A 17,245-nucleotide genomic window follows, 5' to 3' on the forward strand; every position below is an offset into this window, starting at 1 on the left:
AGTATAGTATAGGTGAGTATAGTATAGGTGAGTATAGTATAGGTGAGTATAGTATAGTATAGGTGAGTATAGTATAAGTGAGTATAGTATAGGTGAGTATAGTATAGGTGAGTATAGTATAGTATAGGTGAGTATAGTATAGGTGAGTATAGTATAGTATAGGTGAGTATAGTATAGGTGACTATAGTATAGTTTAGGTGATGTCACAGTACATGTACACTTACAGAAACAAACAATTACAGTATGGCGGCCTCCATTATGGCCGGCAGCAGCGCTGCTATGGATGGAGACTCTGCCAATAAGTGTCGCTATTGAAATCAACAGCCTGGTCTGGGACTGTCCTGTGTCTGTCAGTAGTACTGTTCCCTGTACATTATTGTACACTCCCCGTATATTATTATACACCCCCGTACATTACTGTGCACCCCCCACACATTATTATACACCCCCGTACATTACTGTGCACCCCCCACACATTATTATACACCCCCGTACATAACTGTGCACCCCCCCCCAATATTATACACCCCCGTACATTACTGTGCACCCCCCACACATTATTATACACCCCCGTACATTACTGTACACTCCCCGTATATTATTATACACCCCCGTACATTACTGTGCACCCCCCACACATTATTATACACCCCCGTACATTACTGTGCACCCCCCACACATTATTATACACCCCCGTACATTACTGTGCACCCCCCACACATTATTATACACCCCCGTACATTACTGTGCACCCTCCACACATTATTATACACCCCCGTACATTACTGTGCACCCCCCACACATTATTATACACCCCCGTACATAACTGTGCACCCCCCACACATTATTATACACCCCCGTACATTACTGTGCACCCCCCACACATTATTATACACCCCCGTACATTACTGTGCACCCCCCACACATTATTATACACCCCCGTACATTACTGTGCACCCCCCACACAATATTATACACCCCCGTACATTACTGTGCACCCCCCACACATTATTATACACCCCCGTACATAACTGTGCACCCCCCACACATTATTATACACCCCCGTACATTACTGTGCACCCCCCACACATTATTATACACCCCCGTACATTACTGTGCACCCCCCACACATTATTATACACCCCCGTACATAACTGTGCACCCCCCACACATTATTATACACCCCCGTACATTACTGTGCACCCCCCACACATTATTATACACCCCCGTACATTACTGTGCACCCCCCACACATTATTATACACCCCCGTACATTACTGTGCACCCCCCACACATTATTATACACCCCCTGTATATTATTATACACCCCCCCACACATTACTACACTCACCCCAGCTGTGCTGCACTGCAGGTTCTGCCCTCATGTGGATGTTGTGAGACACGGCCTGAGCTGGTGAGCGGAGGATGGGCAGTAGTCTGTCCCCTTGCATCATTAGCTCAGATGCATCACACATGGGGGCCTCTGGGATAGACTTGGGGGGTTCTGGTGAGGGTCTGGGTAAGTTTCCGGGGTGCACACACAATGTGGCACTGGGGGTCAGTCCCAGCTCCTGGAGGCTGCGGGGCAAATCCTGCTCTGTGAAGTGTCTGGTGGGAAATGTCTGCAACAAGCTGCAGGGAGGTAGCGAGGGCTGCAGACTGCGCACATGGTCGTAGACGCTCTGCAGCCGTGAGTCACCCGACAACCCCAAACGTACCGACTGACCGGAGGGAAGACGTACCTGTAAGAGAGAGGGCAGGACTACTACAGCACACACGTGATCCCGGGTACACAAGAACTGACATGTCATGTATGATTTGATATAGACTCATTGCCAAAATCCCTGTGCGGTGTCCTGTGCACGTACCATCAGGGTGCAGTGATTGTGGACAGTCGGGGGGGCGCTCTGCTGTTCTTGTTCCTCCGCGCTCTCACTCACCGCTGACACCATCTTCTCTTTGTCTTGCTGTATCCGCCGGTCCTCAGCAATACGCTGGAGCACCAGGTCCCGATCCTAAGAAATGAGGGTCACATGATGAGGGTCTCCCGTCCACCCCAGCACATGACCTACAGACACTGAGGGGTTAATAAACCTCCCCACATAATGCAAACAGGTTCCTCCTGGATCCAGCCAGAACTATGCTGCCGCCTCCAGAGCTGCACTCACTATTCTGCAGAATCATGTCATACTCCTGACACCTCCAGAGCTGCACTCACTATTCTGCAGAATCATGTCATACTCCTCCCACCTCCAGAGCTGCACTCACTATTCTGCAGAATCATGTCATACTCCTGCCACCTCCAGAGCTGCACTCACTATTCTACAGAATCATGTCATACTCCTCCCACCTCCAGAGCTGCACTCACTATTCTGCAGAATCATGTCATACTCCTGCCACCTCCAGAGCTCCACTCACTATTCTGCAGAATCATGTCATACTCCTGACACCTCCAGAGCTGCACTCACTATTCTACAGAATCATGTCATACTCCTCCCACCTCCAGAGCTGCACTCACTATTCTGCAGAATCATGTCATACTCCTCCCACCTCCAGAGCTGCGCTCACTATTCTGCAGAATCATGTCATACTCCTGACACCTCCAGAGCTGCACTCACTATTCTGCAGAATCATGTCATACTCCTCCCACCTCCAGAGCTGCACTCACTATTCTGCAGAATCATGTCATACTCCTGCCACCTCCAGAGCTGCGCTCACTATTCTGCAGAATCATGTCATACTCCTGACACCTCCAGAGCTGCACTCACTATTCTGCAGAATCATGTCATACTCCTCCCACCTCCAGAGCTGCACTCACTATTCTGCAGAATCATGTCATACTCCTGCCACCTCCAGAGCTGCACTCACTATTCTGCAGAATCATGTCATACTCCTGCCACCTCCAGAGCTGCACTCACTATTCTACAGAATCATGTCATACTCCTCCCACCTCCAGAGCTGCACTCACTATTCTGCAGAATCATGTCATACTCCTCCCACCTCCAGAGCTGCACTCACTATTCTGCAGAATCATGTCATACTCCTGCCACCTCCAGAGCTGCACTCACTATTCTACAGAATCATGTCATACTCCTCCCACCTCCAGAGCTGCACTCACTATTCTGCAGAATCATGTCATACTCCTGCCACCTCCAGAGCTCCACTCACTATTCTGCAGAATCATGTCATACTCCTGACACCTCCAGAGCTGCACTCACTATTCTACAGAATCATGTCATACTCCTCCCACCTCCAGAGCTGCACTCACTATTCTGCAGAATCATGTCATACTCCTCCCACCTCCAGAGCTGCGCTCACTATTCTGCAGAATCATGTCATACTCCTGACACCTCCAGAGCTGCACTCACTATTCTGCAGAATCATGTCATACTCCTCCCACCTCCAGAGCTGCACTCACTATTCTACAGAATCATGTCATACTCCTCCCACCTCCAGAGCTGCACTCACTATTCTGCAGAATCATGTCATACTCCTCCCACCTCCAGAGCTGCACTCACTATTCTGCAGAATCATGTCATACTCCTGCCACCTCCAGAGCTGCACTCACTATTCTGCAGAATCATGTCATACTCCTGCCACCTCCAGAGCTGCACTCACTATTCTGCAGAATCATGTCATACTCCTCCCACCTCCAGAGCTGCACTCACTATTCTGCAGAATCATGTCATACTCCTGACACCTCCAGAGCTGCACTCACTATTCTGCAGAATCATGTCATACTCCTGCCGCCTCCAGAGCTGCACTCACTATTCTGCAAAATCATATCATACTCCTGACACCTCCAGAGCTGCACTCACTATTCTGCAGAATCATGTCATACTCCTGCCACCTCCAGAGCTGCATTCACTATTCTGCAGAATCATGTCATACTCCTGCCACCTCCAGAGCTGCACTCACTATTCTGCAGAATCATGTCATACTCCTGCCACCTCCAGAGCTGCACTCACTATTCTGCAGAATCATGTCATACTCCTGCCACCTCCAGAGCTGCACTCACTATTCTGCAGAATCATGTCATACTCCTGACGCCTCCAGAGCTGCACTCACTATTCTGCAGAATCATGTCATACTCCTGCCGCCTCCAGAGCTGCACTCACTATTCTGCAGAATCATGTCATACTCCTGACACCTCCAATGCTGCACTCACTATTCTGCAGAATCATGTCATACTCCTGACACCTCCAGAGCTGCACTCACTATTCTGCAGAATCATGTCATACTCCTGACGCCTCCAGAGCTGCACTCACTATTCTGCAGAATCATGTCATACTCCTGACACCTCCAGAGCTGCACTCACTATTCTGCAGAATCATGTCATACTCCTGCCGCCTCCAGAGCTGCACTCACTATTCTGCAGAATCATGTCATACTCCTGACACCTCCAGAGCTGCACTCACTATTCTGCAGAATCATGTCATACTCCTGCCGCCTCCAGAGCTGCACTCACTATTCTGCAGAATCATGTCATACTCCTGCCGCCTCCAGAGCTGCACTCACTATTCTGCAGAATCATGTCATACTCCTGACACCTCCAGAGCTGCACTCACTATTCTGCAGAATCATGTCATACTCCTGACGCCTCCAATGCTGCACTCACTATTCTGCAAAATCAGGTCATACTCCTGCCACCTCCAGAGCTGCACTCACTATTCTGCAGAATCATGTCATACTCCTGCCACCTCCAGAGCTGCACTCACTATTCTGCAGAATCATGTCATACTCCTGACACCTCCAGAGCTGCACTCACTATTCTGCAGAATCATGTCATACTCCTGCCACCTCCAGAGCTGCACTCACTATTCTGCAGAATCATGTCATACTCCTGACACCTCCAGAGCTGCACTCACTATTCTGCAGAATCATGTCATACTCCTCCGACCTCCAGAGCTGCACTCACTATTCTGCAGAATCATGTCATACTCCTGCCACCTCCAGAGCTGCACTCACTATTCTGCAGAATCATGTCATACTCCTGACACCTCCAGAGCTGCACTCACTATTCTGCAGAATCATGTCATACTCCTGCCACCTCCAGAGCTGCACTCACTATTCTGTAGAATCATGTCATACTCCTGCCACCTCCAGAGCTGCACTCACTATTCTGCAGAATCATGTCATACTCCTGACGCCTCCAGAGCTGCACTCACTATTCTGCAGAATCATGTCATACTCCTGCCACCTCCAGAGCTGCACTCACTATTCTGCAGAATCATGTCATACTCCTGACACCTCCAGAGCTGCACTCACTATTCTGCAGAATCATGTCATACTCCTGCCACCTCCAGAGCTGCACTCACTATTCTGCAGAATCATGTCATACTCCTCCCACTTCCAGAGCTGCACTCACTATTCTGCAGAATCATGTCATACTCCTGACGCCTCCAGAGCTGCACTCACTATTCTGCAGAATCATGTCATACTCCTGACGCCTCCAGAGCTGCACTCACTATTCTGCAGAATCATGTCATACTCCTGCCACCTCCAGAGCTGCACTCACTATTCTGCAGAATCATGTCATACTCCTGCCACCTCCAGAGCTGCACTCACTATTCTGCAGAATCATGTCATACTCCTGCCACCTCCAGAGCTGCACTCACTATTCTGCAGAATCATGTCATACTCCTGCCACCTCCAGAGCTGCACTCACTATTCTGCAGAATCATGTCATACTCCTGACACCTCCAGAGCTGCACTCACTATTCTGCAGAATCATGTCATACTCCTGCCACCTCCAGAGCTGCACTCACTATTCTGCAGAATCATGTCATACTCCTGACACCTCCAGAGCTGCACTCACTATTCTGCAGAATCATGTCATACTCCTGACGCCTCCAGAGCTGCACTCACTATTCTGCAGAATCATGTCATACTCCTGCCGCCTCCAGAGCTGCACTCACTATTCTGCAGAATCATGTCATACTCCTGACACCTCCAATGCTGCACTCACTATTCTGCAGAATCATGTCATACTCTTGACACCTCCAGAGCTGCACTCACTATTCTGCAGAATCATGTTATACTCCTGACGCCTCCAGAGCTGCACTCACTATTCTGCAGAATCATGTCATACTCCTGACACCTCCAGAGCTGCACTCACTATTCTACAGAATCATGTCATACTCCTGCCACCTCCAGAGCTGCATTCACTATTCTGCAGAATCATGTCATACTCCTGCCACCTCCAGAGCTGCACTCACTATTCTGCAGAATCATGTCATACTCCTGCCACCTCCAGAGCTGCACTCACTATTCTGCAGAATCATGTCATACTCCTGCCACCTCCAGAGCTGCACTCACTATTCTGCAGAATCATGTCATACTCCTGACGCCTCCAGAGCTGCACTCACTATTCTGCAGAATCATGTCATACTCCTGCCGCCTCCAGAGCTGCACTCACTATTCTGCAGAATCATGTCATACTCCTGACACCTCCAATGCTGCACTCACTATTCTGCAGAATCATGTCATACTCCTGACACCTCCAGAGCTGCACTCACTATTCTGCAGAATCATGTCATACTCCTGACGCCTCCAGAGCTGCACTCACTATTCTGCAGAATCATGTCATACTCCTGACACCTCCAGAGCTGCACTCACTATTCTGCAGAATCATGTCATACTCCTGCCGCCTCCAGAGCTGCACTCACTATTCTGCAGAATCATGTCATACTCCTGACACCTCCAGAGCTGCACTCACTATTCTGCAGAATCATGTCATACTCCTGCCGCCTCCAGAGCTGCACTCACTATTCTGCAGAATCATGTCATACTCCTGCCGCCTCCAGAGCTGCACTCACTATTCTGCAGAATCATGTCATACTCCTGACACCTCCAGAGCTGCACTCACTATTCTGCAGAATCATGTCATACTCCTGACGCCTCCAATGCTGCACTCACTATTCTGCAAAATCAGGTCATACTCCTGCCACCTCCAGAGCTGCACTCACTATTCTGCAGAATCATGTCATACTCCTGCCACCTCCAGAGCTGCACTCACTATTCTGCAGAATCATGTCATACTCCTGACACCTCCAGAGCTGCACTCACTATTCTGCAGAATCATGTCATACTCCTGCCACCTCCAGAGCTGCACTCACTATTCTGCAGAATCATGTCATACTCCTGACACCTCCAGAGCTGCACTCACTATTCTGCAGAATCATGTCATACTCCTCCGACCTCCAGAGCTGCACTCACTATTCTGCAGAATCATGTCATACTCCTGCCACCTCCAGAGCTGCACTCACTATTCTGCAGAATCATGTCATACTCCTGACACCTCCAGAGCTGCACTCACTATTCTGCAGAATCATGTCATACTCCTGCCACCTCCAGAGCTGCACTCACTATTCTGTAGAATCATGTCATACTCCTGCCACCTCCAGAGCTGCACTCACTATTCTGCAGAATCATGTCATACTCCTGACGCCTCCAGAGCTGCACTCACTATTCTGCAGAATCATGTCATACTCCTGCCACCTCCAGAGCTGCACTCACTATTCTGCAGAATCATGTCATACTCCTGACACCTCCAGAGCTGCACTCACTATTCTGCAGAATCATGTCATACTCCTGCCACCTCCAGAGCTGCACTCACTATTCTGCAGAATCATGTCATACTCCTCCCACTTCCAGAGCTGCACTCACTATTCTGCAGAATCATGTCATACTCCTGACGCCTCCAGAGCTGCACTCACTATTCTGCAGAATCATGTCATACTCCTGACGCCTCCAGAGCTGCACTCACTATTCTGCAGAATCATGTCATACTCCTGCCACCTCCAGAGCTGCACTCACTATTCTGCAGAATCATGTCATACTCCTGCCACCTCCAGAGCTGCACTCACTATTCTGCAGAATCATGTCATACTCCTGCCACCTCCAGAGCTGCACTCACTATTCTGCAGAATCATGTCATACTCCTGCCACCTCCAGAGCTGCACTCACTATTCTGCAGAATCATGTCATACTCCTGACACCTCCAGAGCTGCACTCACTATTCTGCAGAATCATGTCATACTCCTGCCACCTCCAGAGCTGCACTCACTATTCTGCAGAATCATGTCATACTCCTGACACCTCCAGAGCTGCACTCACTATTCTGCAGAATCATGTCATACTCCTGACGCCTCCAGAGCTGCACTCACTATTCTGCAGAATCATGTCATACTCCTGCCGCCTCCAGAGCTGCACTCACTATTCTGCAGAATCATGTCATACTCCTGACACCTCCAATGCTGCACTCACTATTCTGCAGAATCATGTCATACTCTTGACACCTCCAGAGCTGCACTCACTATTCTGCAGAATCATGTTATACTCCTGACGCCTCCAGAGCTGCACTCACTATTCTGCAGAATCATGTCATACTCCTGACACCTCCAGAGCTGCACTCACTATTCTACAGAATCATGTCATACTCCTGCCACCCCCAGAGCTGCACTCACTATTCTGCAGAATCATGTCATACTCCTGCCGCCTCCAGAGCTGCACTCACTATTCTGCAGAATCATGTCATACTCCTGCCACCCCCAGAGCTGCACTCACTATTCTGCAGAATCATGTCATACTCCTGCCACCTCCAGAGCTGCACTCACTATTCTGCAGAATCATGTCATACTCCTGCCGCCTCCAGAGCTGCACTCACTATTCTGCAGAATCATGTCATACTCCTGCCACCCCCAGAGCTGCACTCACTATTCTGCAGAATCATGTCATACTCCTGACACCACCAGAGCTGCACTCACTATTCTACAGAATCATGTCATACTCCTGACACCTCCAATGCTGCACTCACTATTCTGCAGAATCATGTCATACTCCTGACGCCTCCAGAGCTGCACTCACTATTCTGCAGAATCATGTCATACTCCTGACACCTCCAGAGCTGCACTCACTATTCTGCAGAATCATGTCATACTCCTGCCGCCTCCAGAGCTGCACTCACTATTCTGCAGAATCATGTCATACTCCTGACACCTCCAATGCTGCACTCACTATTCTGCAGAATCATGTCATACTCCTGACACCTCCAGAGCTGCACTCACTATTCTGCAAAATCATGTCATACTCCTGACGCCTCCAGAGCTGCACTCACTATTCTGCAGAATCATGTCATACTCCTGACACCTCCAATGCTGCACTCACTATTCTGCAAAATCATGTCATACTCCTGCCACCTCCAGAGCTGCACTCACTATTCTGCAGAATCATGTCATACTCCTGACACCTCCAGAGCTGCACTCACTATTCTGCAGAATCATGTCATACTCCTGCCACCTCCAGAGCTGCACTCACTATTCTGCAGAATCATGTCATACTCCTGCCACCTCCAGAGCTGCACTCACTATTCTGCAGAATCATGTCATACTCCTGACACCTCCAGAGCTGCACTCACTATTCTGCAAAATCATGTCATACTCCTGACGCCTCCAGAGCTGCACTCACTATTCTGCAGAATCATGTCATACTCCTGACACCTCCAGAGCTGCACTCACTATTCTGCAGAATCATGTCATACTCCTGACACCTCCAGAGCTGCACTCACTATTCTGCAGAATCATGTCATACTCCTGCCACCTCCAGAGCTGCACTCACTATTCTGCAGAATCATATCATACTCCTGCCGCCTCCAGCGCTGCGCTCACTATTCTGCAGAATCATGTCATACTCCTGACACCTCCAGAGCTGCACTCACTATTCTGCAGAATCATGTCATACTCCTGCCACCTCCAGAGCTGCACTCACTATTCTACAGAATCATGTCATACTCCTGCTGCCTCCAGAGCTGCACTCACTATTCTGCAGAATCATGTCATACTCCTGCCACCTCCAGAGCTGCATTCACTATTCTGCAGAATCATGTCATACTCCTGCCGCCTCCAGAGCTGCACTCACTATTCTGCAGAATCATGTCATACTCCTGACACCTCCAGAGCTGCACTCACTATTCTGCAGAATAATGTCATACTCCTGCCGCCTCCAGAGCTGCACTCACTATTCTGCAGAATCATGTCATACTCCTGCCGCCTCCAGAGCTGCACTCACTATTCTGCAGAATCATGTCATACTCCTGCCACCTCCAGAGCTGCACTCACTATTCTGCAGAATCATGTCATACTCCTGCCACCTCCAGAGCTGCACTCACTATTCTGCAGAATCATGTCATACTCCTGCCACCCCCAGAGCTGCACTCACTATTCTGCAGAATCATGTCATACTCCTGACACCTCCAGATCTGCACTCACTATTCTACAGAATCATGTCATACTCCTGCCACCTCCAGAGCTGCACTCACTATTCTACAGAATCATGTCATACTCCTGCCACCTCCAGAGCTGCACTCACTATTCTGCAGAATCATGTCATACTCCTGCCACCTCCAGAGCTGCACTCACTATTCTGCAGAATCATGTCATACTCCTGACACCTCCAGAGCTGCACTCACTATTCTGCAGAATCATGTCATACTCCTGACACCTCCAGAGCTGCACTCACTATTTTGCAGAATCATGTCATACTCCTGCCACCTCCAGAGCTGCACTCACTATTCTACAGAATCATGTCATACTCCTGACACCTCCAGAGCTGCACTCACTATTCTGCAGAATCATGTCATACTCCTGCCGCCTCCAGAGCTGCACTCACTATTCTGCAGAATCATGTCATACTCCTGCCGCCTCCAGAGCTGCACTCACTATTCTGCAGAATCATGTCATACTCCTGCCACCTCCAGAGCTGCACTCACTATTCTGCAGAATCATGTCATACTCCTGCCGCCTCCAGAGCTGCACTCACTATTCTGCAGAATCATGTCATACTCCTGCCGCCTCCAGAGCTGCACTCACTATTCTGCAGAATCATGTCATACTCCTGACACCTCCAGAGCTGCACTCACTATTTTGCAGAATCATGTCATACTCCTGACGCCTCCAGAGCTGCACTCACTATTCTGCAGAATCATGTCATACTCCTGCCGCCTCTAGAGCTGCACTCACTATTCTGCAGAATCATGTCATACTCCTGCCATCTCCAGAGCTGCACTCACTATTCTGCAGAATCATGTCATACTCCTGCCGCCTCCAGAGCTGCACTCACTATTCTGCAGAATCATGTCATACTCCTGACACCTCCAGAGCTGCACTCACTATTTTGCAGAATCATGACATACTCCTGACGCCTCCAGAGCTGCACTCACTATTCTGCAGAATCATGTCATACTCCTGACACCTCCAGAGCTGCACTCACTATTTTGCAGAATCATGTCATACTCCTGCCACCTCCAGAGCTGCACTCACTATTCTCCCGCCTTGCCTCTCACCTTCTTTTTGGTGCGTTTTAACTCCTTCACCTCCAGGGCCAGGCTGGCACTCTGCCGTTGCTCGTACTCCCTCCTCTGCTGCAGGTGCCGGGAACTTGGCAAAGGCTTCAACTCTGGAGATGATGGTGATCCTAGAGGAAGCGACACACGCAACATCCACTTAGTCACTGACCGACTGCACAACTCTTCCCACTAAGCTAGCCACTGACTGCACACCACCGCTCTCCTCTGGTCAGTGCTTGCGAGGACTGTCTATACACCAATCACGTGGTCTGACCTGAGGAGGACGATTCCTGAGACACCCCCCCTCCTCCTCCAAGGGGGGGATTAAAGGCGGATACAGCGGCGTCTCTGGACTCTGCCATCTGCTGGGTAAGGAGTGTCCCCCGTGGCTGCCCGCCCTGCAGGATCCTGTGACATAGATGGTACATGGAAGGTAAATATGCAGGGGCCCCACAGGGGAGGAGACAGCCTGCACTGTGGCCCCTCCGGAGCGGCCATCATATCAGATAACGCAGCGCTGTGACCCCTGTGTCAGCCACTCACCACTCTGCTGCATCCTGCACCTGGAAGCATCCGGCCCTGAGGGCGGCCTGAACCTGCCACTCATCGAAACCCATCTCATATAAGGCCAGGAGGAGCGCGCCGATCGTCTGCAAGAAGAGGAGACCGTGTCATACACTGCGAGACTGTCCAGTGCACCAGGATTACCCACAGTCTCACCCATCCCCCATAAGGACCTCAGCCTCAGGTTCTCACCCCGGTTCCTGAAGACGTCTCCATCACCTGTAAACTCCGGTGCGGTCACTGGAAAGAAAATTCAGATAAATGATTAAAGGATTCAAAAGTCTAGTGCAGGCGCTCTCTGTAAGTGCACTGTCTCTCTGTAAGTGCACTGTCTCTCTGTAAGCGCACTGTCTCTCTGTAAGCGCACTGTCTCTCTGTAAGCGCACTGTCTCTCTGTAAGCGCACTGTCTCTCTCCTCTCAGTCTCTCTGTAAGCGCACTGTCTCTCTGTAAGCACACTGTCTCTCTGTAAACGCACTGTCTCTCTGTAAGCACACTGTCTCTCTGTAAGCACACTGTCTCTCTCCTCTCAGTCTCTCTGTAAGCGCACTGTCTCTCTGTAAACGCACTGTCTCTCTGTAAGCGCACTGTCTCTCTGTAAGCGCACTGTCTCTCTGTAAGCACACTGTCTCTCTGTAAACGCACTGTCTCTCTGTAAGCGCACTGTCTCTCTGTAAGCGCACTGTCTCTCTGTAAGCGCACTGTCTCTCTGTAAACGCACTGTCTCTCTGTAAACGCACTGTCTCTCTGTAAGCGCACTGTCTCTCTGTAAGCGCACTGTCTCTCTGTAAGCGCACTGTCTCTCTCCTCTCAGTCTCTCTGTAAGCGCACTGTCTCTCTGTAAACGCACTGTCTCTCTGTAAGCGCACTGTCTCTCTGTAAGCGCACTGTCTCTCTGTAAGCGCACTGTCTCTCTGTAAGCGTACAGTCTCTCTCCTCTCAGTCTCTCTGTAAACGCACTGTCTCTCAGTAAACGCACTGTCTCTCTGTAAACGCACTGTCTCTGTAAGCGCACTGTCTCTGTAAGCGCACTGTCTCTCTGTAAGCGCACTGTCTCTCTGTAAGCGCACTGTCTCTCTGTAAGCGCACTGTCTCTCTGTAAGCGCACTGTCTCTCTGTAAACGCACTGTCTCTCTGTAAGCGCACTGTCTCTCTGTAAGCGCACTGTCTCTCTGTAAGCGCACTGTCTCTCTCCTCTCAGTCTCTCTGTAAGCACACTGTCTCTCTCCTCTCAGTCTCTCTGTAAGCGCACTGTCTCTCTGTAAACACACTGTCTCTCTGTAAGCGCACTGTCTCTCTGTAAGCGCACTGTCTCTCTACTCTCAGTCTCTCTGTAAACGCACTGTCTCTCTGTAAGCGCACTGTCTCTCTGTAAGCGCACTGTCTCTCTGTAAGCGCACTGTCTCTCTGTAAGCGCACTGTCTCTCTCCTCTCAGTCTCTCTGTAAACGCACTGTCTCTCTGTAAGCGCACTGTCTCTCTGTAAGCGCACTGTCTCTCTCCTCTCAGTCTCTCTGTAAACGCACTGTCTCTCTGTAAGCGCACTGTCTCTCTGTAAGCGCACTGTCTCTCTGTAAGCGCACTGTCTCTCTGTAAGCGCACTGTCTCTCTGTAAGCGCACTGTCTCTCTGTAAGCGCACTGTCTCTCTGTAAACGCACTGTCTCTCTGTAAGCGCACTGTCTCTCTGTAAGCGCACTGTCTCTCTGTAAGCACACTGTCTCTCTGTAAGCGCACTGTCTCTCTGTAAGCACACTGTCTCTCTCCTCTCAGTCTCTCTGTAAGCGCACTGTCTCTCTGTAAGCGCACTGTCTCTCTCCTCTCAGTCTCTCTGTAAACGCACTGTCTCTCTGTAAACGCACTGTCTCTCTGTAAGCGCACTGTCTCTCTGTAAGCGCACTGTCTCTCTGTAAGCGCACTGTCTCTCTGTAAGCGCACTGTCTCTCTCCTCTCAGTCTCTCTGTAAACGCACTGTCTCTCTGTAAACGCACTGTCTCTCTCCTCTCAGTCTCTATGTAAACGCACTGTCTCTCTGTAAGCGCACAGTCTCTCTGTAAGCGCACTGTCTCTCTGTAAGCGCACTGTCTCTCTGTAAGCGCACTGTCTCTCTGTAAGCGCACTGTCTCTCTGTAAGCGCACTGTCTCTCTGTAAGCACACTGTCTCTCTCCTCTCAGTCTCTCTGTAAGCACACTGTCTCTCTGTAAGCGCACTGTCTCTCTGTAAGCACACTGTCTCTCTCCTCTCAGTCTCTCTGTAAACGCACTGTCTCTCTGTAAGCGCACTGTCTCTCTGTAAGCGCACTGTCTCTCTGTAAGCGCACTGTCTCTCTGTAAGCGCACTGTCTCTCTGTAAGCACACTGTCTCTCTCCTCTCAGTCTCTCTGTAAGCGCACTGTCTCTCTGTAAGCGCACTGTCTCTCTCCTCTCAGTCTCTCTGTAAGCGCAGTCTCTCTGTAAGCACACTGTCTCTCTCCTCTCAGTCTCTCTGTAAGCGCACTGTCTCTCTGTAAGCGCACTGTCTCTCTGTAAGCGCACTGTCTCTCTGTAAGCACACTGTCTCTCTGTAAGCGCACTGTCTCTCTGTAAGCACACTGTCTCTCTGTAAGCGCACTGTCTCTCTCCTCTCAGTCTCTCTGTAAGCGCACTGTCTCTCTGTAAGCGCACTGTCTCTCTCCTCTCAGTCTCTCTGTAAGCGCAGTCTCTCTGTAAGCACACTGTCTCTCTCCTCTCAGTCTCTCTGTAAGCGCACTGTCTCTCTGTAAGCGCACTGTCTCTCTGTAAGCGCACTGTCTCTCTGTAAGCGCACTGTCTCTCTGTAAGCGCACTGTCTCTCTGTAAGCGCACTGTCTCTCTGTAAGCGCACTGTCTCTCTGTAAGCGCACTGTCTCTCTGTAAGCGCACTGTCTCTCTCCTCTCAGTCTCTCTGTAAACGCACTGTCTCTCTGTAAGCGCACTGTCTCTCTGTAAGCGCACTGTCTCTCTGTAAGCGCACTGTCTCTCTGTAAGCGCACTGTCTCTCTGTAAGCGCACTGTCTCTCTCCTCTCAGTCTCTCTGTAAGCGCACTGTCTCTCTGTAAGCGCACTGTCTCTCTGTAAGCACACTGTCTCTCTCCTCTCAGTCTCTCTGTAAGCACACTGTCTCTCTGTAAGCACACTGTCTCTCTCCTCTCAGTCTCTCTGTAAGCGCACTGTCTCTCTGTAAGCACACTGTCTCTCTCCTCTCAGTCTCTCTGTAAGCGCACTGTCTCTCTGTAAGCGCACTGTCTCTCTGTAAGCATACTGTCTCTCTGTAAGCACACTGTCTCTCTGTAAGCACACTGTCTCTCTCCTCTCAGTCTCTCTGTAAGCGCACTGTCTCTCTGTAAGCGCACTGTCTCTCTGTAAGCGCACTGTCTCTCTGTAAGCGCACTGTCTCTCTGTAAGCGCACTGTCTCTCTGTAAGCGCACTGTCTCTCTGTAAGCACACTGTCTCTCTCCTCTCAGTCTCTCTGTAAGCGCACTGTCTCTCTCCTCTCAGTCTCTCTGTAAGCGCACTGTCTCTCTGTAAGCACACTGTCTCTCTCCTCTCAGTCTCTCTGTAAGCGCACTGTCTCTCTGTAAGCGCACTGTCTCTCTGTAAGCGCACTGTCTCTCTGTAAGCGCACTGTCTCTCTGTAAGCACACTGTCTCTCTCCTCTCAGTCTCTCTGTAAGCGCACTGTCTCTCTGTAAGCGCACTGTCTCTCTGCCCCAGTCTCTCTGTAAGCGCAGTCTCTCTGTAAGCACACTGTCTCTCTCCTCTCAGTCTCTCTGTAAGCGCACTGTCTCTCTGTAAGCGCACTGTCTCTCTGTAAGCGCACTGTCTCTCTGTAAGCGCACTGTCTCTCTGTAAGCGCACTGTCTCTCTGTAAGCGCACTGTCTCTCTCCTCTCAGTCTCTCTGTAAGCGCACTGTCTCTCTGTAAGCGCACTGTCTCTCTGTAAGCACACTGTCTCTCTCCTCTCAGTCTCTCTGTAAGCGCACTGTCTCTCTGTAAGCGCACTGTCTCTCTGTAAGCGCACTGTCTCTCTGTAAGCGCACTGTCTCTCTGTAAGCGCACTGTCTCTCTGTAAGCACACTGTCTCTCTGTAAGCACACTGTCTCTCTCCTCTCAGTCTCTCTGTAAGCGCACTGTCTCTCTCCTCTCAGTCTCTCTGTAAGCGCACTGTCTCTCTGTAAGCACACTGTCTCTCTCCTCTCAGTCTCTCTGTAAGCGCACTGTCTCTCTGTAAGCGCACTGTCTCTCTGTAAGCGCACTGTCTCTCTGTAAGCGCACTGTCTCTCTGTAAGCACACTGTCTCTCTCCTCTCAGTCTCTCTGTAAGCGCACTGTCTCTCTGTAAGCGCACTGTCTCTCTGCCCCAGTCTCTCTGTAAGCGCACTGTCTCTCTGTAAGCGCACTGTCTCTCTGTAAGCGCACTGTCTCTCTGTAAGCGCACTGTCTCTCTGTAAGCGCACTGTCTCTCTCCTCTCAGTCTCTCTGTAAACGCACTGTCTCTCTGTAAACGCACTGTCTCTCTGTAAGCGCACTGTCTCTCTGTAAGCGCACTGTCTCTCTGTAAGCGCACTGTCTCTCTGTAAGCGCACTGTCTCTCTGTAAGCGCACTGTCTCTCTGTAAGCGCACTGTCTCTCTGTAAGCGCACTGTCTCTCTCCTCTCAGTCTCTCTGTAAGCGCACTGTCTCTCTGTAAGCACACTGTCTCTCTCCTCTCAGTCTCTCTGTAAGCACACTGTCTCTGTAAGCACACTGTCTCTCTCCTCTCAGTCTCTCTGTAAGCGCACTGTCTCTCTGTAAGCACACTGTCTCTCTCCTCTCAGTCTCTCTGTAAGCGCACTGTCTCTCTGTAAGCGCACTGTCTCTCTGTAAGCGCACTGTCTCTCTGTAAGCGCACTGTCTCTCTGTAAGCGCACTGTCTCTCTGTAAGCACACTGTCTCTCTGTAAGTGCACTGTCTCTCTCCTCTCAGTCTCTCTGTAAGCGCACTGTCTCTCTGTAAGCGCACTGTCTCTCTGCCCCAGTCTCTCTGTAAGCGCACTGTCTCTCTGTAAGCGCACTGTCTCTCTGTAAGCGCACTGTCTCTCTGTAAGCGCACTGTCTCTCTGTAAGCGCACTGTCTCTCTGTAAGCACACTGTCTCTCTGTAAGCACACTGTCTCTCTGTAAGCACACTGTCTCTCTCCTCTCAGTCTCTCTGTAAGCGCACTGTCTCTCTCCTCTCAGTCTCTCTGTAAGCGCACTGTCTCTCTGTAAGCGCACTGTCTCTCTGTAAGCACACTGTCTCTCTCCTCTCAGTCTCTCTGTAAGCGCACTGTCTCTCTGTAAGCGC

At 50.3% G+C, this 17,245-nt stretch overlaps 1 protein-coding gene across 3 annotated transcripts in view; it reads right to left on the bottom strand.

The window, feature by feature from the left end:
- The window catches only part of LOC142201062 (uncharacterized), a 54,116-nt gene that overhangs the window by 23,940 nt on the left and 12,931 nt on the right, over positions 1–17,245 (bottom strand). For all 3 annotated transcript variants that reach the window (XM_075271891.1, XM_075271889.1, XM_075271890.1), the window contains exons 2-7: positions 12,101–12,148; positions 11,888–11,994; positions 11,619–11,752; positions 11,342–11,472; positions 1,869–2,015; positions 1,352–1,742 (exon numbers count right to left, since the gene is read on the bottom strand). In XM_075271891.1, the coding sequence (XP_075127992.1) occupies positions 1,352–1,742; positions 1,869–2,015; positions 11,342–11,472; positions 11,619–11,752; positions 11,888–11,994; positions 12,101–12,124 (934 nt within the window). In that variant the 5' untranslated portion in view covers positions 12,125–12,148. The remainder of the gene's footprint in view (positions 1–1,351; positions 1,743–1,868; positions 2,016–11,341; positions 11,473–11,618; positions 11,753–11,887; positions 11,995–12,100; positions 12,149–17,245) is intronic.

Source organism: Leptodactylus fuscus, chromosome 4 (assembly GCF_031893055.1).
Source record: "Leptodactylus fuscus isolate aLepFus1 chromosome 4, aLepFus1.hap2, whole genome shotgun sequence".
NCBI lineage: Eukaryota > Metazoa > Chordata > Amphibia > Anura > Leptodactylidae > Leptodactylus > Leptodactylus fuscus.